This window comes from Streptopelia decaocto (assembly GCF_964273445.1).
Source record: "Streptopelia decaocto genome assembly, chromosome: 1".
NCBI lineage: Eukaryota > Metazoa > Chordata > Aves > Columbiformes > Columbidae > Streptopelia > Streptopelia decaocto.
The window spans coordinates 210,611,805-210,634,685 of NC_138663.1; the positions used below are offsets into that span (position 1 = coordinate 210,611,805).

The window sequence follows — 22,881 nt, forward strand, 5'->3', positions numbered from 1 at the left end:
TGCGATCAGGCCCCATAGGGGCGGTTTATTTGTAACATCGGTGAGGAATAACAGGGATCGCTGCATCCCCCGCCCTTCGACTCGCTCTCCCCGCCCACGCCGCTCGCCTTGTTCCCACCGGGACGCGACGCTCTGCCCGGCCAGAAAACCTGGAACCATTTCTTCTTCCTTCATAAACTTCTCTCTGGAAACCTCCGTTCTCCTGCATTTCTCCACTAACATCGTCATTTCTCCTTCTGTCTGTCTTGCCTCCCTCTTCGGGAGCTCCCCATCGAGCTGGGGGTTGTGGCGTCGCTGGTCCCTCGCCGCTTTGGCAATTAATATAATTTACTCTCGTGTCTCGTCAACGCTGACGAGAGGGGACGGGGGGTCAGGACTGCGCCGGCCGGGCCAGCGTCACCGCGCGCTGCAGCTGCTCGTAGGACGTGAACATCACAATGTTCCAGGAGCCGAGGCGCAGGAAGGACGGGACGAACCTGCGCCGGGAAAAGTGACGGGGACATCAAGGGGACGCCCCTGCGGTCCCCAAAACCCTGGGGTGCCGTGGTGGTGGCACGTGGGTTGGGGCATTTGGGGTGCGCTGGTGATGCTGTGGTGTGAAGCGGAGCCGTTTGGCGGCATTGCAGTGAGGTTGCCGGCGCTCAGAGGGGACACGTCCCCAAACTCACCCCTTGTAGAGACCGGTGACGCCGTCCTGCATGAGCAGCGCCAGGAGGCAGCTGAGCACGTTGCGGTACTGCCCGGGGCCGGCGTTCATGTACCGCGTCTTCACCACGTCCACCGGCGACGCCACCACCGTGGCGCAGAAACCCGCCCCGAAGGCGGCGACGAAGTGGCAGGGGACGTTATCTGCGGGGCAGAGCTGGGTTTGAGGGCCGTGGGGACAAGGACGGCACCTGGTTGTGTCCCTGTCCCCACGCTGTCCTCACCTGTCAGCAGCTGCGCCCGCAGCAGCGCGTCCTTGATGAGGTCATAGGTGACGAGCTCCCCGCAGTTGACGATGGCGTTGCGGGCGATGTTGGGCAGCGTCCCTGTGCAGGAGGGTGGTGGCATTGGGGACAGTGCTCACATCCCCTCCTGGAGCATCCTAGATGGGTGTCCCAGCCCTGCTGTCCCTGTTCCCATCACTGTGCCTGTCTCCATCCCATCTGCAGCCCCTGTCCCCATCCCTGTTCCCATGACCCTGTCCAAACCCCATCCCATCTGCATCCCCTGTCACATCCCTGTCCCCATTACCCTGTCCAAACCCCATCCCATCTGCATCCTTGTCACATCCCTGTCCCTCTTCTTGTCCCCATTCCTCTTCCTATCCCTATCCCCACCCTATCCCATCTGCATCCCTGTCACATCCCTGTCCCCCTTCTTGTCCCCATTCCTCTTCCTAACCCTATCCCCACCTTATCCCATCTGCATCCCCTCCTGTCACCATCCCCATCCCATCAGGTCTCTGTCCCCAACCTGTCACCAAACCCATTCCCATCCTCATCCCCATTCCTGTTCCCATCCCCATCCCTACCTTATCTTGTCTGCATCCTGTCCCATCTCTGTCACCATCCCATCCTTGTCCCCACCTTATCCTCTCTGCATCCCCTGTCCCATCTCTGTCCCCACCCCGCTCCGTGTCCCCGTACCTCTCCACAGCCCCCGGACCCCCTCCTCCCTGGCGATGGTGCGATAAGCGTCCACGGTGCCGCTGTACCGGCGGGCGCCGTCCGGCGTGGCCCCGTTGGCCTGGAACCGCACCTTGACCACGTCGGTGGGCTGGGCGCACGTCACCGCCACGGCGCCCGTGGTGCAGCCGGCCAGCAGCCGCGCCGCCAGCCCTGTGCCTGGAGACAGCGGGCGCTGGGACCCCCGGCCTGACGGGGACCCCAACACCTGTGGGGACCCCCCCAGCCCTGTGGGGACACCCGGCCCTATGGGGACCCCTGGCTGTGTGAGTAAGCCCAGCTGTGTGGGGACCCCCAGGCCTGCAGGGACTCCTGGATGGGTGGGGATCCCCAGCCCAACAGGGAACCCCCGGCTCTGTGGGGACCCCCAGCCCTGTGGGGACCTTCAGCTGTATGGAGACCCAATGGGAACCTCCAGCCCTTCAGGGAGCCCTGGTCCTGTGGGGACCCCCAGCCCTGAGGGGACCCCCAGGCATGAGGAGACCTCTGGACCTGCAGGGACATCATGGTGTGTGGGGACCCCCCATGCCCAGCAGGGATCTCCAGGGCTGTGGAGACCCCCAGCCTTGTATGGACTCCACACCACAGCAGGGAACCCCAGCTCTATGGGGACCCCTGGATGTGTGGAGACCCCCAGCTCTGTGGGGCCCCCCGGTCCTGTGGGGACCCCCAGCCCTGTGGAGACACTCGGGTGTGTGGGGACACCCAGTTGTGTGGAGACCCAGTGGGCACCCTGAGCCCTTCAGGGACCCCTGGCCCTGTGGGGACTCCCAGCTGTGTGGGCACCCCCAGCCCTGTGGGGACTCGTGGCCATTTGGGGGCACCCGACCCCGTGGGGACCCCAGTGTGAGCAGCCTGGGGTTGGGAGGTGCATCCTGTGGCACTTGTGGACATCAGGGTGGGGTGTTCACCCCGGGTGGGCTCTGTACCCCCAGGAGAGGGTCCTGTGTGGGGACAGCGTGTGCGCAGGGATGGGGTGCGCAGGGACAGGGGGGTGCACAGGGATGTGGGGTACGCAGGGATGGGTGCATGCAGGGTTGGGGTGTGCAGGGAGGGGTTGCGCAGGGATAGGGGAGTGCAGGGATTTGGGCTACACAGGATTGAGGGCTACGCAGGGAGGGGTGCGCGCAGAGATGGGGTGCACAGGGATTTGGTGTGCAGGGATGGGTGCACAAAGGAATGGGATCCGCAGGGATGGGGTGTGTGCAGAGATGGGGTGTGCGCAGGGATTTGGTGCAGAAGGATTTGGGGTACGCAGGGATGGGTGCACTCAGGGACGGGGTGCATGTAGGGACAGGGTGCATGTAGGGATGGGGTGCGCAGGGAGGGGTTGTGCAGGGATAGGGGAGTGCAGGGATTTGAGCTACGCAGGATTGAGGGCTACGCAGGGACGGGGTGCGCAGGGATGTGGGCTACGCAGGGATGGGTGCACAGGGACGGGGGGTGCACGGGGACGGGGGGTGCAGAGAAATAGGGGGTGTGCAGGGATTTGGTGCGCAGGTACGTGGGGTACGGAGGGATGGGGCACACAGGGATAGGGTGTGTGCAGGGACGGGGTGCACAGGGATTTGGTGAGCAAGGATGGGGTGCGTGGGGATGGGGTGCACAGGGATTTGGTGCATGAGGAGGGGGTGCGCAGGGATGGGGTGCGCAGGGATGAGGTGCACAAGGATGGGGTGCGCAGGGATTTGGTGTGCAGGGATGGGGTGCGCAGGGATGGGGTGCGCAGGGATGGGGTGCGTGGGGATGGGATGCACAGGGATTTGGTGCATGAGGAGGGGGTGCGCAGGGATGGGGTGCAAAGGGATTTGGTGAGCAAGGATGGGGTGCGTGGGGATGGGATGCACAGGGATTTGGTGCATGAGGAGGGGTTGCGCAGGGATGGGGTGCAAAGGGATTTGGTGCACAAGGATGGGGTGCACAAGGATGGGGTGCACAAGGATGGGGTGCACAGGGATGGGGTGCACAGGGATTTGGTGCACAGGGACAGGGTGCACAGGGATTTGGTGTGCAAGGATGGGGTGCGTGGGGATGGGGTGCACAGTGACGGGGTGCACAGGGATTTAGTGCACAAGGATGGGGTGCGTGGGGATGGGTTGCACAAGGATGGGGTGCGCAGGGATGGGGTGCGCAGGGATTTGGTGCATGAGCATGGGGTGTGCAGGGACGGGCGCGTAGGGATTTGGTGCGCAGGGATGCGGGATATACAGGGATGAGTGCACAAAGGGATGGGGTGCGCAGGGATTTGGTGCACAAGGATGCGGGGTACGCAGGGATGGGTGCACAGAGGGACAGGGTGCACAGGGATGGGGTCCCCCCGTCTCCCCACTTACTCTCAGCCCCCTTGGGGGTGTAGAGCTGCTTCACCGAGTCATAGAGGCCGATGCGGATGGAGGCGAAGCTCATCTGGCGCTGCAGCCCGGCCGCCAGCCCGCTGTACAGGCTGCGGGGTCCCTCCGTCCTCACCATGGTGCTCAGCGTCCCCAAAACACCCCGATACTCCACCGTGCCGGTGCTGCGGGGGATCCGCACCTCGCCCTGGATCTGGGGGAACCGACCGCATCGCTTTACCCTCCACAAAACGCCACCAAATCTGGGTTGAAGCCAGCGCGGGGGGTTGTCCCCCTGCCCGTGGGTTTTGGGGGGTAGGGGGGGCCGTACCTGCAGGCGCACTTTGGCGGTGTCCAGGGGGAAGGTGCAGAGGTCGGCGATGCAGGCGGCCGTCCCTGCGCTGAAGAACTTCACGGTGGCTGTCGGGGGCACCTCGGGGGGCTTCAGACCCACCATAGCGGCCGAGGGGCTGGAAGGAAAGCGGGGGGACAGTTTGTGGGACGTTGCGTCTGACGGGGCTTCAAGCAGGTGTCCGGTTTGGGGACAGAGGTGACAATGTGCTGTGGTGGCTTTGAATAACCGCAAAAACCAAACCGTGCCGTTTCTTTGCCTGCATCCCTGGGGAAACTGAGGCACAGGGCTCAGCCCACCCCCCTCCATGCCACCCAGGCCAAACTGGGGGTGCTTGGTGACAGCATGTCCCCCTTAGCATGTCCCCTGTGTCCTCACCGTGGGGACCTCAGCACCGCGTCCCAGCTCCTGCCTTACACCCCTCTCCTCACAGCCATCACCCCAGAACCGGCTTCTTGGTCCCCCCCCTTATATCGCATCCAGGAGGACATTCCGGCCCCCGCGGGGATCGGGTGACAACGAAACCCCGTCACCCCGGTGGCATTTGAGCCGATGACGGGGGGGTCACTCAGCACCCGTGACAAGCTGGCTGCATTTCAGGGCTCTGGCGCAGTTTGGGGTGGGGGGGTCAGAGCAAAATTTAGGGGGAGCAGCACCCAACACCACGGTCCTGCCCCTTCGGTAGGCGCTGGGACATCAAGGATGGGGGATAAAATTGGATTTAAGCCAAACGTGCTCTGGGGAGGACGAGATGCAGCAAACGCTTGTCCAAGGGTTGGGAGGGAGAGCGGCACCCGGTGCTCCCCCCGCGGGGACATCGGGTCCCTTTGCAGCCGTAACTCATGCCAGGCACTTGCCGGGCCTGTTTACCAGCGGGATTTCCTCCGCGGGGTGTCGTGTGTCTGTAACGTGTCCCCCGAGCTCACGTGGAGTGGCTCCGCACTGCAGACACCGCGCCGCCGAGGGGAAGGCACCAAGGGTGGGCTAGAAATCCCCCTTTTCCTCTATTTTTCTTCAAACTCAGCCTGTTTCTCCCTTGGAGCTCTTGAGCACATCCCTGTGACGTGCAGAAAAGCCTCCGCGTGAGTGTGCAAGAGGGATTTTGAGCCAGTTTGATGCCCTGAATCCACCTTTGCTCCGCGGATCGGGTTCCCCGTCTCCAGCCGCTTCCCGGCGTGTTTTCCTGGACCCCGCTCCACCGCCGACCTAAATAGGAACACGGGAGGAAGAAGCTGTTTATGTCGTGCCCCAGATAACTCAGGAGTCAACATTGTCACCTCCTCTGTCACCATGTTCCCTACAGCCCCCATTCCACTTGGGTTTTTTGGGATGTCACCAGAAGAAAACGCTTGTGCTGCCCCTGTTCTCACGGGGCGACACTTGGGATGGGGACACTTGGGATGGGGACATTCGGGATGGGGACACTCGGGATGGGGACACTTGGCACATTCGTCTCCCAACCCTCACCTGGGCAAGGGCACAAGAGATTCTACAGCCAGGACGTAACTCAATTTTGCATTTAGGATTTTCCCCTATGAAAAACAAAACCAGAGGTGGGAGGATAAAGAAAAAGGGGACGGTGACGCTTTGGTCCCTTAAATCCTGAGTTCCCAAGCGTGGTTTGAAAAGCAGCTCAAATTTGGAGCGTTCCTCACCTCCGAGAGTTGACTCGCCGCCGTCTGCACGATACGATATTCAATGACTTCTCAAAGCGGCGACCTTTGCGTGCGGCGCCGGTGTCACCTCCTGCCCGTCACTCTCGTCACCTGTTAACGAGCAGCTCGTGACCGGGCAGCGCGACCAGATGAGAATCAGGGTGGATTTTATTGAAACACAAACAGCGGTACAAAAACCAACCGAGCTGGGTTTGCGAGTCCGTTATCCAAAATGTACCCGACGTAAAAACGTACAAAAATAATTTAGAATATAAAAGCTCCATCTTTCTAGTAAAACCCTTTTGTACACACATCAGTATTTTACAGCATCCTCAGGTTGTATTTACACAAGCACCTCGGGCATGTAGATTCTGGAATCGGCAAATTACGCTTCCCAGGAATTATTATTTCCAAGGAATTCCTTTTCCTACCGGTTATTTCTGAAAAGCCGCGACAGGCGCGGGCCGGGAGCCGACAGTTCTCCACTCGCCCTGCAACCACCAGTTCCTTGTGTTCTCCATCCTTTGCTTGAAGAAAAAGGAGCTGTATCCAAAGAGGATGATCCAAAGGGTTAATTAGAGCAATTCGAGGTGAATCATGGAGTATCCGGAGACCAAACAGCGATGAGTCTCATCAGGGACCTGCCCTCGCAAGACACACGGTGTCTCCGCTCCCTTGGGTTGACCACCAGTCCCTCTAATGAGAAACCAATGAGGCAAATTTAAACACAGAGGTTGAAACGTAAAGTTCCACCTCGTTTTCCCCGGAGGACGCGGCGTTTGTCGCGGCGTCTCAGCGACGTTGTTCCTTCTGGGCGAGCTGAGCGGAGAAGATCCTGGCGATGCGCTCGGTTTCCTCTCGGGACAGACGGACGGCGGGCCGGGGCGGCGGGGGCCGGCGGAACGGGATGCCCCTGGGCGCCGATCCGCTGCTGCCCTGCCAGGGGAGAAAGAAACACATTAAAACTCAACCGGCTCTTCTCTGACCTTCCCAAGAGCGCGAGAAGCTGGATACATAAATCCCAAAAACCCTCGTGATGTGTTTTCTGGCGCTCGCCGCTTCTCCTCGGAGCGGTTTTTCGCTTGTTCCATTCTGTTTGGAAAATGAAACTCAACGTGTTTTTCCTAAACAGTCGGAACAACAATAATCTGTGGTGAAATGGTGAAATATTTCCTTGCCTGTTGTGATATCGGACACCGCGATGCTTTTCCCCAATGCTGCAGAAAGCAAAAGATCAAAATCAGAAAGGTTTTCAAATGTCTGTTCTCAGCTAAAATCTGATTTTATGAAGCCAAAAGAATTATAGCAGCGTATTCACCCGGCTCTGACTCTCCGAATTGTTGGTTTTAATTATTATTTGTAGAACCTAAAAACCAAATCACCTCACGATGTAGAGGCTCCTACGCACCAAATCCAAACCTGCTGAGAAATCAGACGGGCCGGTCTCCATTATCTGCAGGGAGCCCTAAATAAAAACCACCGTTTAAATCATTTTAACACCATGCTGGTTTCCCTGAATCCTCCCAGATGTTACAGCAGCACTAAAAATGGATAATTTCAACGTACAAAATAATTCCAAGCGGTTTGGAGAGCTGAGATCCGCCCTGGGCCGTTTGAGGACACATCGCTCGATCGGGGTCGGATTCCGAAAGCCGATCCGCCGCTCCGACCTTTCACCCACATGGCTGGGCTGTTCCGCCGGCCTAGCCAGGCTCAGCTTTGCTGGGCACGCTCGCGGGGGAAATGTCTCTTGAGGTGAAACGAGAAATGGCACCGGGATCCTGTTCCTGCGTGTCCCCCATGTGTTGTTTGGGGAGGGAAGTGGCTTTTTTAGGAATAAAGGGGTTTGGAGACTCCTTGGGTTTTGTCACCCGCACAGATGACGAGGATATTGAATATTTGGCCAGCGATGGCGTCGCAGGTGAAGACTCTGCTGGGAAATGGATCGAACTCACCCCTTGATTTCCACATCCTGTTTGCTGGAGCCAGGACAAAGCACAAGAGGCTTCATCACGACTTAATTTACCATCAGTGACAATTTTTGCGCCCACACAAGACCAAGAGAGGCCATAACCACAGTTCCTGAAGGTCGATTTTTCCAATGCGCTGCCCCATCCTCCTCCTGCACGGCCAGATGTGGGAGACGGAGGAATCGAAGCTCACAAAGACGATGGTTTCGTTCGCTGGCTCGTTAATAAAAAAGACAACGAGGGTGGGAACAGCTCCTGTAGTTTCACAACCAACAGCACAGAAAAAGGTGCGTGAAAACCTATAAATTCCTAAACACTAAACAGCTCCCGGTTTAATACGGCTAATTGTATAAATTATAAATCACCTCCCTTTGATCTGCTCGAGGTTGTGCAGCGAAGACAGGTCAGTAGTTTCTTTCCTTGCTGTTTTCTGGGCCAACTGTCTATAAAACACCCGAAATATTAATATTGGCTGGAGATGGGTGGTAACCAGCTTGGTTCCTCTGTACAGCAGTTCATAGATATAAATATTCAAGGTGAAAGCTCAGAAGATGGGCAAAAAGCTCCTGGTTTTAGTGCATTGAGCAGCGTTTGCTTCTCAACACCAGTTTGATGTATTTGCAAAGAATTGGTGCTTATTGCCCCATCCCTCGGCCCAGGAATTGTATTGAAAGGAAAGAAAAGAAGGAAATTCTGGCCCTTAAATCAAATCTACTGGTCAAATTGCAGCTAAACGACCCCATGCGGCTTCTCTGACACTAATACCTAAAAAATATCAACCATATGCACGTGAAACACTCGTAGGAATTAATTGCGATATGAAAACAGAAGGAGATTTTCGCAACGGCTCTATGAATTCCCCAAATTATCCAAATCATCTGTTTTATGTAGAAGCGGCCAAAATACCTCAATTTTCGCACCGCCGCGTCCGTTTGCGGCAACGTGCGGGTGTTGAGATTCACGTATCCATCCCGAGGACCCTCCTGACGAGGAATTTCCAGCCGTAGGAAAGGGCGAGCAGCTCTTGTTGCTGTTCTACGTGCGCAGGTGTGAAGCGGAACGAGAGAAGTTTAAAGACGCAATTACAGCTCGCGCAGGTGAAATTACATTTGTGGGTTTAACTTCACCCCCGGTTTTGCGACACGGCTAAAGGACAGAGCTACACTCCTATACCCACCTCTGCATTAAGCTGTTTTTCTCTGAAATACACAAATTCCTTGCACTTGTAACGTTTAGCAAGACATCCCAGCCTCAACGCTGCATTTTTAAGATGCTCCTTTGATACGTCAAATGCGCAGTTTCGAATGGTCAAGTTTGGAGCACGAACATCCGAAATGTCGTATTTACACCGCTCCTCGCCTCCCAAAGAGGCTTTGGCAGCTCAGACTGTGTTGCAGCGCCTGTCCTGGGTTTTTCCCTCTGTCTTTGAGCCTACGCGGTCACAAATTCTGTGTATCTGATGCTCGGCCATGGAGAACACACGTTTAATCAGAAAGATGGAAGACGATGCTTTGCTTTGTATAGATTGGGACACATGAAGCGGGCGAAGATTATTTAATTGCTGGAGGGTTGAACAGACGGAGATGAGGTTCTCAGGAACATGGGGTAGTGCTGGGGTTGGGTTAATGGTTGGACTCGATGATCTTGAGGGGTTTTTCCAACCAAAATGATTCCGTGATTCTACGATTCTCACATCCCCAAGGCCTTGCAGCGTGGGCCAAGATGACCCGTTTGTCTCCATATGCCACCAGCTCCTTTGACACAACTTTCCGCTTCACCTTCTCACCATTTCTTCATCATTTTGGGTGGGAAGACGGAGAAAACGGGGACTCAGGGCAGTCAGAGAGAAGCGTCAGGAACACAGGAGAGAGGGAGCGAGAGGACGCGGTTGATCTTCGGAGAGCGGCTCCGGTTTCATCCTCGCTGTCACGCTCGGTGTTTGCTGAGCTGTGCAGAAACCCAGATTTAGCAGCTGGTGTTCTTCAGGCTAATTAAGAACAAAACTATGAGAAAGCAGTTTTCCCAAAAATCTATTTTACCATCGGCATAAGCGAAAAATAAAATCAAACCCTTCTTTTTCTTCATTCCGGGTGTTTGACGCCAGGTGAACAACACAAAGCACAGGCGAGTCCTGTCTCTACAATTAGCTGTTGCTAATCCTGGAACTAAATTGGTTTAAGGTCAGCTAGATCCAAATAGTTTTGGATTTTAGATTGCTAATATTCTCCCTAATTATTCATGACTTTCAGGAGTGTGGTTCTTCGTATTGCAGAGAGGGGGAATCCAAGGGAAGCTAGTATTAATATTAAACCATAGGTCTGAGTGATGATTTGCAGATGCACAGAAAGACACGGGGTTTCCAGAGGAAAAACAGGAGCGAATTAAGAAGAATTGGAAGGAGATTCCAAAGGAGAAACACACCTGAGATTCTGCTTCGGGCTTCATCCAAAATATTTAGACACAGCATGAGAAGTGTGCTTAATGTGTGCTAAGACACACTGCGCTCTGGGCTTGATAATCAAGATATATTAAGATCCTTGTACGGCCAAGATTCTTCTGACTGAGATCTGTACTTTCATCAGGAAAATGTCTCAAGGGCTTTAGGCAAAGATAATATTATGTAAATCAGAAAAAAAATATCATTTTTCCAACACAAACCAGTGAAAATTAAGCCATTTTACCTGAGCTGTAAACACATTTATTAATTGCAAGTAGTTTCCATTACTTCAGAGCTATTAGATCCTGCCTGTTGCTGCTCTGGTTAATCAAGGAAAGTGTTTCCAATTACATAAATGTTCCTTCGAGCGTTTGTTTCATAGGTCACAAGGAGGGGGACCGAGGGATTATCTTTTCTGGGAGCAGTAAACAGTCCAGATCTGCATCAACATTCCCAGCAAAGCTGCGGCTGGAAAAAGAAGAGTATTTATACCTCAAAATAACTGAGCCACGAACCTCTTGCAGTAAATAGAAGTTTTTATGTGCATAAACACCTATGAAACAGCAAATCTTTCCTGTAGGAGGGACAATATTCCGCTATTCCCTCCGTCGAAGAAGTTACTTGATACCTCTCAGGAAGAAACTGTCTTGCTGCAAACTCCCTGATTTCATCCTGATCTAAAAAGACACAAATTGGAGTCATAATTACACGATACAGCTTGAGCCCTCAAAATTAGGCACCTTACCTCACATTAAAGCACAAAGAAGAGTGGAACGAGCACCGGCCACTTCTACTGACCCCAGGTGAGAAAAGCAACATTCACAATCATATCTAGACCGATTGATTAACAGAAATGCATAAATATCAACAATGACACAGCTGCGAACGCTGAAAATTATTCTCAGAGGGAAGAGGTAGCAGAAAGGTTCTTCTTGACTTGATTTGGAAGTTATCACCTCTAATCTGAGGACTTTTGTTCCTGCTTTAATGGACTCCGCTAAGCTTGGACAGGAAGGAAAGGAGTCCCCTACTTACTTGCAGCGTTGTGGAAGGATGAGAAGAAACGCTGAGCAGCCGCATGGAGGTTTCCATCTGCTGGGGCGAAAGGAAGAAGTTGGGAACAACGACGGCGTCAGATCTGAGCAGAATTGTTAAGGAAAAACCTTTGGCAACATGTATCATAGAATCATTTTGGTTGGAAAAGCCCCTCAAGATCAAGTCCAATTGTTAACCCAGCCCTGGCACTGCCCCATGTCCCTGAGAACCATCTATGTGTGTTTTCAACCCCTCCAGGGATGGTGACTCCAGCACTGCCCTGGGCAGCCTGTTCCAATGCCCCACAGCCCTTTGGGGAAGAAATTGTTCCAAAATCCAGGCTGAACCCCCCAGGTCCCTCAGCCGCTCCCATCACACTTGTGCTCCAGCCCTTTTCCGTTCTCCCAACTCGCTCCAGCACCTCAAGGCCTTTCTTGGTGTGAGGGGCCCAAAACTGCCCCCAAGATTTGAGGTTGGCCTCCCCAGTGCCCAGCACAGGAGCTGTAGATGTGGAATAATCCTCCCTGTAACAGCTGTAAATCTCATTTATTTTAATCAATATTCTACGGTTCCGAACACTTGGTTCTCTCACTTGGTCTCAGGGGACACCAACCTGCTTTACAGTAACACCTCATGTATTTGTACAGTACTTTACCCTGCAAAAATTCCAACACAACTTAATGAAACTGAAGGAAAGATTTGAGATCCGTGCAAGAAATGCAGGAAGGTGTTTAAAATGCAAAATAAACTGTGTTTCTTTTAATACAGAAGGCACACAAGAACTATGGTAGTGCCCAAATGGCGAAAAACTGCAAGACAACACATTGAAACTATGCAAAATAAATAACTCTCACAGATCACAGGATATATTTGTTAGAAATAGTACAGTCATGACAACACTGTGTGAAACACAACGTAACAGGCTTTTCCAACACCTTCCCAGGCCCCCAATTCTAGCCTCATTTCCCAGGGAAAAGCTGCACACAGGGATTTTCTCTCTCATGAGGCTCTAAGGAAGAAATAAGACACGCTCCTTGAATACAACAGGTGTTTAAGAAATGAAGGATACGAAGCAATTTTCGCTTTGACAGACTTTTTTGGTGCTTCCAGTGAGTCTTCACTGCTGTCATCAGAAAAGCTTTCGGTGTTTCCTCCCCATCCTGCCGTCGTAACGCAGATCTCATCGGAACCCCTTTCTTCCTCGTCTTTATGATCTTTATTTACAACCTCACCTTTTTCCTGTTTTTCTGTGGTTTTTGGATCTGCTGGAAATCCCATCAGTTCTTCAGAGACTGCACGAAACTCGACGTTTTGGTCTATAGATGTAGCATTAAATGCTCTGTCACAGTCACAACTTCCATTTTCTGGTTCTGTGCCACTGTTCAAGCTCTGAAAACCTTCTGCTCCTGCCCAAGGACTTTCCTCATCTGTGTGGAGGCCAACACATGAGCTGAGGGTGGTGACAACGCTTTGCTTGTCACCTTGTGACGCGCTGGAGAAGCTGCTCCGTCTGCTGCCTCCTCTCCTCAAGCATTCGATACCCACCGAGCGCTGATGTCCAGGCCCCAAATCTACGAGCTGCCGCTCAGGACCCGTCTCCTCTTCAGACACCACACTGGACCAGGGACTCGTTTTGTCCGTGACGGTCGTTATTTCGTTCAGAGTCCGTGGTTCTATAATATCTTCTTCGTATTCTTCTTCGCTGTGTGAAAAAGCACCTTCGTCTTCCTGGACGAGGCCGGTTGGCAAAGGACACTCGTCTTCGGGGACAGCTGGGTCTAGAAATTCGCGCAACATGTGTCTCTCAAACACGGATCTCCCAGAAGAGCGCGGTGGCCGCATGTTGCTGCAAATGCTGGGCGAGTCCTGCTCAGATTGGCCTTGACGTTCTTCACTTGTGGCTTCTTCATCCTTCTGGTCGGGTACACGCGTAGCATCCAGCTTTCTGCTGCTGTCTTGAGGCACGTTGGAAGATTCTTTAGTATTTTTAGTTATAATCTGTAAGTCTGATTAACAGAGAAGAGCATTGGTAAATGCACGGAGCAATAGTTCATCTTGGGTCTGAATTATGTGGGCTTTCTGCAGTAAAATATATATGAAGAATGGTTAGGAGTTAAACCTGTGCCTGACCACATTCCGCTCTCTTTACCATTGACAAGGCCAAGAGAAGGACAGAAACGCTAAGGGAAAAAAGTAAAAAGGAAAAGTTCAGGATGAAATCACTGGGAAATAACTAGAAATACCCACTGGACAGTGAAAAGACTCCGATATACAGAGTACATCTAAACAAATGGGAAAAATAACTGTTGCTTGGAGTGGTTCAAACCAGTTTGGAAGGTTCAGACCACACAAATAATCTAGAGAGGAAAGATGGATAATCTATCCCACCACCTCTTCCTCTCACGCTTCCCCAGTTTTATTGGAGGGGCCCAGAAGACACAGTTGCTACTGATATTCTCCAGCTTTCAGTTCAATTCACCAACTCAAATCAAATGAGAGATGGCTGTTAATTAAATATTTGTAAAATGGAAATTCACTTGGGACTAACTCTCAGTTGCGGCGGTAAAATTATCAAGCCTGGAAACAAGGAGCCGGTTGCGTTCCCAACACAGGCTCTGAAAAAGAGGCGATTGGATTAGGACATTAATAAAACATTAATAAAATCTCTGCAAACCCCCAAATTCCTGAGGATTTTACAGATTCTTTTTAAAGAATCAGCAAATCTCCTGGTCATTTTGCAGCTCTCTGGTATGAGACTGGAGCAGCACTAACAGTGAAGCCAACAGTAATTAACAGCAATTAGCGAGCGGGGTAGCACTGAGGGGAAGAGTGGTGACAACGGGGCTGTTAGAAACGCCACGTGAAAAATACAGATTTAAAAACAAGGTGTGTGCAGAGATACAGTTTCCATCGCTGCTGTGTCATGCCCATCCTTACTGAGGATGTCGATCCATGTCCAACAGCGGTAACGATGGGGAAAATTAATTAAAGAGGAAATGGACTGGATGCAATAAACAGAAAAGCTGCTGCTTACTAAGAACTTTGTCTTACCTACCCAAAATAGCTTTATTTTAGCTGTGCGTGGTAGGGCATAAATATCACCTGAAACCACAGATGTGCCAATTCATATTGGCAAAGAACCCCAAACTCAGCTCAGTACCGTTCTGGGGATTTCTGTTCTGCAAAAACATGGCTTCACCAAGGGGAAGTCGTGTTGGACCAACATCACTGACTTTTATGAGGACATAACGAGGTGGATGGATGATGGGAGAGCGGTGGACGTGATCTCCCTTGACTTGAGTGAGGCATTTGACACAGTGTCCACAGCATCCTCACAGCTGAACTGAGGGAGTGCGGGCTGGACGATCGGGTAGTGAGGTGACTGTGAACTGGCTGAAGGGAAGAAGCCAGAGAGTCGTGGTCAATGGGGCAGAGTCCAGTTGAGGCCTGGATCTAGTGCAGTGCCTCAGGGGGCAGTGCTGGGGCCGCTGTTATTCAATATATTCATCAATGACTTGGACGAGGGAATAGAGTGACTGTCAGCAAGTTTGCTGGTGACACCAAGCTGGGAGGAGTGGCTGACACGCCAGAGGCTGTGCTGCCATCAGAGACCTGGACAGGCTGGAGAGCTGGGATGGGAGAAATGTAATGAACTAGAACAAGGGCAAGTGTAGAGTCTTGTATCTGGGCAGGAACAACCCCAGGTTCCAGTGTAAGTTGGAGAACGAGATGTTGGAGAGCAGTGTAGGGGAAAGGGACCTGGGGGTCCTGGGGACAGCAGGATGACCATGAGCCAGCACTGGGCCCTTGTGGCCAGGAAGCCAATGGTACCTGGGGTGGGTTAGAAGGGGGTGGTCAGTAGGTCAGAGAGGTTCTCCTGCCCCTCTACTCTGCCCTGGTGAGACCACACCTGGAATATTGTGTCCAGTTGTGGCCCCTGAGTTCCAGCAAGACAGGGAACTGCTGGAGAGAGTCCAGCGCAGCCACCAAGATGCTGAAGGGAGTGGAGCATCTCCCGTGTGAGGAAAGGCTGAGGGAGCTGGGGCTCTGGAGCTGGACAAGAGGAGGCTGAGGGGTGACTCATTCATTGGGGATCAATATGGAAAGGGGGAGTGTCAGGAGGATGGAGCCAGGCTCTTCTCGGTGACAACCAATGGTTGGACAAGGGGTAATGGGTTCAAACTGGAACACAGGAGGTTACCCTTAAATTTGAGAAGAAACTTGTTCCTGGTGAGGGTGGCAGAGCCTGGCCCAGGCTGCCCAGGGGGTTGTGGAGTCTCCTTCTGTGCAGACATTCCAACCCGCCTGGACACCTTCCTGTGTAACCTCATCTGGGTGTTCCTGCTCCATGGGGCTTTGCACTGGATGAGCTTTCCAGGTCCCTTCAATCCCTGGCATTTTTGGATTCTGTGAAAAACTCCCATTTTCTGCTGAACAGATGTGGAAATTCAAATTGAATTTAGGCAGTTCTGAGAGGGTCTTAACTCCCACCTAATCTTCTGTCTTCATGTTTCAGTTCAATGCTGTTTCCGACAGGAGTTTGAAGGTTCTCCCAACACGTGCCCACCCCCAACACCAGCAACTGGTCCCAGTTATTTTAAGAAATTTTAAGCTGCTTCAAAGCATCTTCTGACCAAAAAAAGAAAATCTAAACCAAGCGACAACTCACCATTGATGAGGCTGCTGACCTGAGACACCAGCTGACTAGATTTTTCCAAAAGATGGTGCGAATTGGGATCGACTTCTCGGCTCATCGAGCTGCGATGATCGTTCTGCTCCCCGGGACTCGGTTTGGACGTGTCACCATCACCAAAGTCAGGAAAAGACCTGGTCAGCTTCTGGTTGAAATATCTTTGAACCTCATCCAGCTCGCTCAAGTTCTTTCTGTAAGCAGTAGGTAAGAAATTTGGTAAGAGGAAAAAGATAAAAAGAAATGGTGATAGACTGGTTCTATTTGTATCCCTGCAGACAGCAGCACGTAAATATGCAAATAGGAGATTAAGGGTTAAATAGGTAAGTGTTAAGCAAGAGAATGACACTCAAGAACAAATGTTGAATTATTTACAAAGCTTAGGCTGGAAGTGAAAAATAAAGCTAGTTTAAAATGAATTTAATTGAAGGAACTGGATTTAAGATGACCTTCCAATAGAAGTCATAAAGGCAAGAATATTCATTGACTCTCTCACTGAGCTTGATAAAAATCTGAGGATTTCCACCCACTTGAGATCTAAGGATTTTTATGGTATATTCCTTGCGGCAGCAGGGGAAGAGATGGAGCGACTCCAAGTCTCTTTCAGTCCTATATTCCTACAGACAATACATAGTCTTCTCTATAAGTTTATGCCTGGTTTAAATCTAGAATCTAGTCCAAAAAAGTGCTTCCAAGGACATCTCGCTAAGAAAATGCTTCCAGGCTTGTTTTTGTATCACAGAACCATTTTGGTTGGAAAAGACCCTTTCACTTCCTTTCACACTGACGCAAGAATTCTTCAGTTTCCAGCTCTGCTTTGCGAAGCTCAGGCTTTGAATGGCTTTGTTGTTTCTAGTCCGGCCTTACCTGAGCACCGTGAGCAGAGCAGCGCGCGACGAGAGCGACGCCGAGTCCGTCTTGGCCGCCCGCTGCGCGTTCCCCTCCGCTCGCTGCAGGGACTCGTGGAACCTGCGCACGTTCTGCACGTGCTCCTCGTGACGGAGCGCGGGGGATCCGGAGGGACTCGTTCTGCTCCAAACGGGCCTGTGTTTGACAACAAAAACCTGTTTAAATCTCGAACTGTGACAAGTCTGCCAACTAAGAACATCCAACGTCTTCAAGTGCATTGAAGAGCCACTGGGGGATGAAAGTAGTTCTTATAAATCACAGAATCACAGAATGTTAGGGATTGGAAGGGACGTCCAAAGATCATCTAGTCCAATCCTCGTGACACTCGCCCTTTATATATCTGTAAACACTAATAAGGTCACCCCTCAGTGTCCTCTTGTCCAGCTCCAGAGCCCCAGCTCCCTCAGCCTTTCCTCACACGGGAGATGCTCCACTCCCTTCAGCATCTTGGTGGCTGCGCTGGACTCTCTCCAGCAGTTCCCTGTCCTGCTGGAACTCAGGGGCCACAACTGGACACAATATTCCAGGTGTGGTCTCCCCAGGGCAGAGCAGAGGGGCAGGAGAACCTCTCTGACCTACTGACCACCCCCTTCTAACCCACCCCAGGTACCATTGGCTTCCTGGCCACAAGGGCCCAGTGCTGGCTCATGGTCACCCTGCTGTCCCCAGGACCCCCAGGTCCCTTTCCCCTACACTGCTCTCCAACAGCTCGTTCCCCAACTTACACTGGAACCTGGGGTTGTTCCTGCCCAGATACAAGACTCTACACTTGCCCTTCTTCTAGTTCATTAAATGTTTCCCTGCCCAACTCTCAGCCTGTCCAGGTCTCTGATGGCAGCACAGCCTCTGGCGTGTCAGCCACTCCTCCCAGCTTGGTGCCATTAGCAACTTGCTGACAGTCACTCTATTCCCTCGTCCAAATCATTGATGAATATATTGAATAACACCGGCCCCAGCACTGCCCCTGAGGCACTGCACTAGATCCAGGCCTCAACTGGACTCTGCCCCATTGACCACGACTCTCTGGCTTCTTCCCTTCAGCCAGTTCACAGTCACCTCACTACCTGGTCTAAATGCAGCGTTTATTGTTGCAAATTTACACTAAAATAAACTGCAACTACCCTTTCCGCACCAGTTACTAATGTGGCTGGCAGGGAATTTGCAATGATGGAACGGTGGCCCGTGGTCCCTCTAAACTTCAGACACATGCAGGAGAAGTATCATCTCTATATGCTAAATAAACAAACCACCAATTATAATTCTCTCTCACATAATTATATAAACATTGGTGGTTGTTTTAAGGGACAGAAAGCAGGAAATCTGACAGTCCTAGTCCTGGAATGTGCAATATTATGGCATTTTACGAGCTGTCACTCATGGACAGGAGTTACGGCAAAATGAAGTGGATATATCGATAATACTCTATTCTAACTTCAACTTATTATCCTTATTAAAAATAAATCCAAATACAAACACAACCTTTATTCTTATAAAGGCCTGGAAGAAATATTTGCCAGTTTTAGAAGGGTGTTAATGAAACAAATCAGGAAACAACAGCGAGAAGAAAAAGAACATCTGGGTTTTGTAGAAAGGAACCTGCCCCAGGATTTCTGTCTCCTGGGCCTTCACCTCACTGGTAAAGGGAATTTGGTTTAATATTTAAGACCAAAACCAGGGAAAGGCCTTTGAAAGGGCTCGTTATTTTGTCAGTAGAGTCAATAGATAGATCTCTGAGCCCTGAAAGAAGCAAAATGATTGATAACCAGCTGACTTCCCAATAAATAAATCAAAATAATTATCAATAACCAGCAGACTTACCGCTCACGAGTAGGAGCACTGATTTCCTTTGATGATGTATTCACCATCTCCTTGGAAAAGCTTGTAGCGTTACTGGGAAATGTTGGAAAGCTGGGCTTAACCTAGAATAAATAAAGAACAATGCACATGAACCTTCCTCAGCAAGAAAATAGAGAAATTCAAGTAATATTTTGTGAGCTAACGAACGCAATGCAAAGTTTTTTAAATAGCTTTACATTTGCAAAGGATTTCGCAGCACTGAGCCAAAGTACCGTATCGCAACACTCTTATTTCAGAAGTGTTTTGTTAATTCCCCTCACACTTCCAATGAATGATGGAAAGTAGGATACAGAGGCTCCATTATGCATAACTGGGAAGGCTAGAGAATAAAACACACACAAGAAATGGCAAATCTTCCAGAAAAATCGATTTCTGCCCAATTAAAAATGTCCTAACCAATGCAAGACTGAAGTTACAGTATCTTTTCAGGCATTCAAAGCAACAAACAGAATAATGTCAAACCACAAAACCACAGAATATTCTCCTAATAATTAAAAAAAACCCCAAATATCCATGAAGCAACAAGAGAGCGAAGCCACTGGAGATGAGCGCTGGAATTAGCGCTGGAAACACACGGCAGAATTAACCAGGAATTAAATGTTCCCGGTGCGTTTACACAGCCCGATATATGACAGCACCGCGGATTCGCTCACGATTTCAGAAACACTGATTATTCGGAATCTAATCGGATATCACACCAGAGGAAACTGAGGAACGTACTGAAGGACTCGGTGGCCGGGTCCGGATCCTCGCCTGCTTTTCTTCTTTCAGATGATTTAGGTTTTGAAGGGGGGAAACGGCTACTTTGATCTGCCCCCGGCACTGCCCGCTGAAATCCGTGATGTTGTACCAGCCGCACACCAGTTGGAAGCCGGAGAGAAGAGGAGAAAGGTCCACGGAGGCGAATCCAATCACTCGCTCGCTCTCTGGGGAAGAAGATGAGAAAATCCACATTAATTGAAACTTCACGTCAAGGAAACGCTTTCAGGAATGCTAAAAATCAGCTCTACAGCCCTTGAAATATGTTGAGAGTTTACAGGGGAAGGCGCCTTATAAAACTCAGTGATTTAAAAGGTGAAAACTCTCATGAAGAAAAGAGTGGAATAAAAAGAACGTGGAGGAAACAGAAAATCGAGCTAAAGACAAAAGGAACGTGACTTCGATTCTGGTTGTTAACATAGAACGTGTTTCGAACTAAGAGAGCTCTGGTGTCTGATTGAGAAGCAGGAAAAAGTAATTGAAGTAATTAAATCAGCTTCTTCCCAAGGGATTTGCCAAGAAAAGCTGTTGGGAACTTAAACACCTACATTGGTAATAATTTGCAGCAGGGTGAGGGTCTTGCTGTGGGTATAAGACATGAGGGTGACGTGCAATACTTCATCAGAATTAATTACATGAGGGTTATAATAAAGGGGAAAATATTCAGTTAGAAATAAGAAACAATCAGAGACTTGAAAAACAACCCGAAGGCCAATTTGGGGACCTCAGCAAACGAATTCTGCCTCTGGAATTGTATTTTCATTGCAGAAACTTCCGTCTCTTGCATTTTCATTTTGCCAAAACGTTAAAAAAAAAGCTGATTTATCATGACACTGTCACATTTTTTGGGCGAATTTGTCTTTTCTGTCTTGCAAATATTATTTGGATGATCTTAGAGGTTTTATTCAGCTAAAAACGTCCCTGCGGAGACAATGAAAGACCAGGGCAGGGAGAGGGGTTGGCAGGAGAATCACAACCCAGAGAAAGGCTGAGTTCCACACAGCTTCTTTTTGAAGCAAAAACCACAAAGCTCAACATTAATATGTAAAAAGAAAGAAAAAACCTCACTATTTTAAAGATCATACCCTAGCAGTTTGAATTGATGAAGTAGGGCTGCCTTAAAACCAGGTGTTTTTGCGCTTGCTTGGTACAAATTAAACATCGGAGGATCTCGGTTACGAAACAAACAAGCAAGTTCAACAAAATGCTTGCAAAACGCTTCTCTGTTGTTCGGTTTGAAACCCAACTCACCCAGTGAATGTTAAGGGGGGGGTAAAGGAGAAATTGTTAAAATAGATCCAAGGTGCTACAAAAATATTTGATTATGAGCAGCCGGTCATGCTTGAACCAACAGTGATGTGAAAAACACCATCATTTTCTTCTTTAGGAAAATCCAGCCTCTAAAATACTGTCAAATTGAAAATGGAATTAATATAAAGAAATCAAACCTTGCCAGATGGTTAATGGGGAAAATGAGGATTTTTCTCCACCATTCTTCTAGTGCAGGGTAAAAAATGCCTTTACGATTCTACCCTCCAATTTATGGAATAGAATTTACTTTATTTGTATTAAATATAAGGGAAAGGATGCAGAAAATACTCAATACCGCAGGACAAACTTTACCTGCTTTATGCCACACTTTGAAGACCAAGGTTTGCTGTGGGTCCAGCAGAAGCTCTTTGGATAATCTGCTCAGAGCAAAAAATGGGAATATTTTAGGCAAAGGTGAAAAAAGAACAAGTCGAAATCAAAAGAAAATGGAAGCGTCAAATGTAGAACAGCTTTTAAGCTTCTTGAAGTCATTCAGAAATGACTCTGTGAGAAATGCAGCTGTGACTCATGCTAAGATGTTTAATGTTTACAGATATAACCAAATGAGGCACAGGCTCTGAACCTGAAAAAGGAAAAGGTGGTTAAGTTCTATGTAAAAAGTTATGAAACTTGTTTATGAAGTTATACTGGTAGAGGGAACTAACATTTTAAGGGTTAACCAGCCACATAATAAGGGCCTACTAACGAACTAACACTTTAAGCCACATAATGAATATCTAGTTTAGAGCTGTATGTAACCAATTGTGTTAAGAAAAACACCCAGAACCTCATGGAATGCTGAGATAAGAAGTTTTACAGCACCAGCTGTAACCTTGAGGAGACAAGATAACCAAGATTTACACCAAAAAGGGGGCGCCAGTCTGATTTCGGTCGAGTTGGCAGCTTGGGTTCCAGCCAGTTCATCATAATGAGCCAAAGGTACAAAGTTCACTGTGATGAAGCTGAAGGAGCCTTCATCCAAAGACCCCTCGTCAAAACCACCAAGTGACACTGCGCAGACACAACAGGGGAGGGTCAAGGAGGAGACTATGGAAATGATTATCTGAGACTCATTTTAATAAGAAGCGGGAAAGGTTATGAATATGTAGAGGTGTTCCTGGGGTTATTATGAATATGTAACACCTTACTGTATTTAAGCACACTTCTTATTGTTAAAAGGTGTGCGTGTTGGGCGGAGCGAATGCCCCGCGCACCCAGCGCTGTTTTGCTTATGCTCTAATGAACACAATCAAGGAATTGGATTAAACATTGGTTATCCATAGAAAAAGCGTAAGTTATTTATTTCTACTCCGAGCACAAGCAATCTCTGAAATAAAACTTTTAAACTTCAGCTACCAGAGTCTTTTAATGGTTTAATCTTCAGATTATCAGTCCTTGAAAGGGAAAAAGCCAACTGGGCCGCCTGGCAGAAAATCCTGCAGAATATATTTAGAAAAGACTTTTGGCTGCTGCTTTGGAATGAATTTAAAATCTGGTTTAGAAGGACTAGAGAAGCCAAAACACTGCAAAAATGGATTTATTGCTGAATATTACCATGTGGGACTTGATCTGCTGAGGCTCCTTGGAGCCGTCGATTCATCTGCTCTAATTGAATTTAATTTGAATATCTAAACCTGAGCTATGTCGCTACAGAATTTTGTCAGAAATAAGCATCCTTAGGGGATTTTGTCCTAAATTTGTCCTAACACAGGTGAAGTGATTGTTCAGAGGTGCCTGTAAACCAAATTTCAGGAGTTGAATCCAAACTTAGAGCTCAGGGCATCATTTCTAAGTATAAACCAAAGCAAAATACACAGAAAATGCCAATAAACTGGATCAAGGCCTTGCCAAGAGTCGTTTAAAAAGCAGCAGCTCCTTCGTCTAGACGGGGAAACTAAAACTGAGT

General features: G+C 49.8%; 2 protein-coding genes across 9 annotated transcripts in view; both read right to left on the reverse strand.

The window, feature by feature from the left end:
- Window positions 1–76: 76 nt before the first annotated feature.
- Window positions 77–4,853, reverse strand: LOC309447313 (putative mitochondrial transporter UCP3). Its single transcript, XM_082067797.1, has 7 exons — window positions 4,731–4,853; window positions 4,332–4,470; window positions 4,004–4,214; window positions 1,632–1,829; window positions 930–1,031; window positions 669–849; window positions 77–476 (listed from the first exon to the last, which is right to left on the reverse strand). Exons 2-7 carry the CDS (start codon window positions 4,455–4,457, stop codon window positions 371–373), a joined length of 924 nt encoding a protein of 307 aa, XP_081923923.1. The 5' UTR covers window positions 4,458–4,470; window positions 4,731–4,853; the 3' UTR covers window positions 77–370.
- Window positions 4,854–5,006: 153 nt separating this feature from the next.
- C2CD3 (C2 domain containing 3 centriole elongation regulator) overlaps window positions 5,007–22,881 on the reverse strand; it is a gene marked incomplete at its 5' end in the record, with an annotated part of 50,318 nt that continues 32,443 nt past the window's right edge. For 5 of the 8 annotated variants that reach the window (XM_082067720.1, XM_082067721.1, XM_082067719.1 and 2 more), the window contains 8 exons: window positions 6,158–6,943; window positions 11,450–11,552; window positions 12,519–13,455; window positions 16,119–16,333; window positions 17,007–17,183; window positions 18,867–18,967; window positions 19,626–19,831; window positions 21,288–21,352. In XM_082067720.1, the coding sequence (XP_081923846.1) occupies window positions 6,800–6,943; window positions 11,450–11,552; window positions 12,519–13,455; window positions 16,119–16,333; window positions 17,007–17,183; window positions 18,867–18,967; window positions 19,626–19,831; window positions 21,288–21,352 (1,948 nt within the window). In that variant the 3' untranslated portion in view covers window positions 6,158–6,799. Of the gene's footprint in view, window positions 5,559–6,007; window positions 6,119–6,157; window positions 6,944–7,705; window positions 11,092–11,449; window positions 11,553–12,518; window positions 13,456–16,118; window positions 16,334–17,006; window positions 17,184–18,866; window positions 18,968–19,625; window positions 19,832–21,287; window positions 21,353–22,881 lie in introns of those variants that run through there. The other 3 variants (XR_014185586.1, XR_014185587.1, XM_082067723.1) reach the window with 3 other exon arrangements.

Coding starts and splice junctions, on each gene's coding strand:
- LOC309447313 (XM_082067797.1), bottom strand. CDS start 4,457: ATGGTGGGTCTGAAGCCCCCCGAGGTGCCCCCGACAGCCACCGTGAAG. Junction 1,032..1,631: donor GGTCCGGGGGCTGTGGAGAG/GTACGGGGACAC, acceptor CCTCCTGCACAG/GGACGCTGCCCAACATCGCC. Junction 850..929: donor GCGGGCGCAGCTGCTGACAG/GTGAGGACAGCG, acceptor TCTGCCCCGCAG/ATAACGTCCCCTGCCACTTC.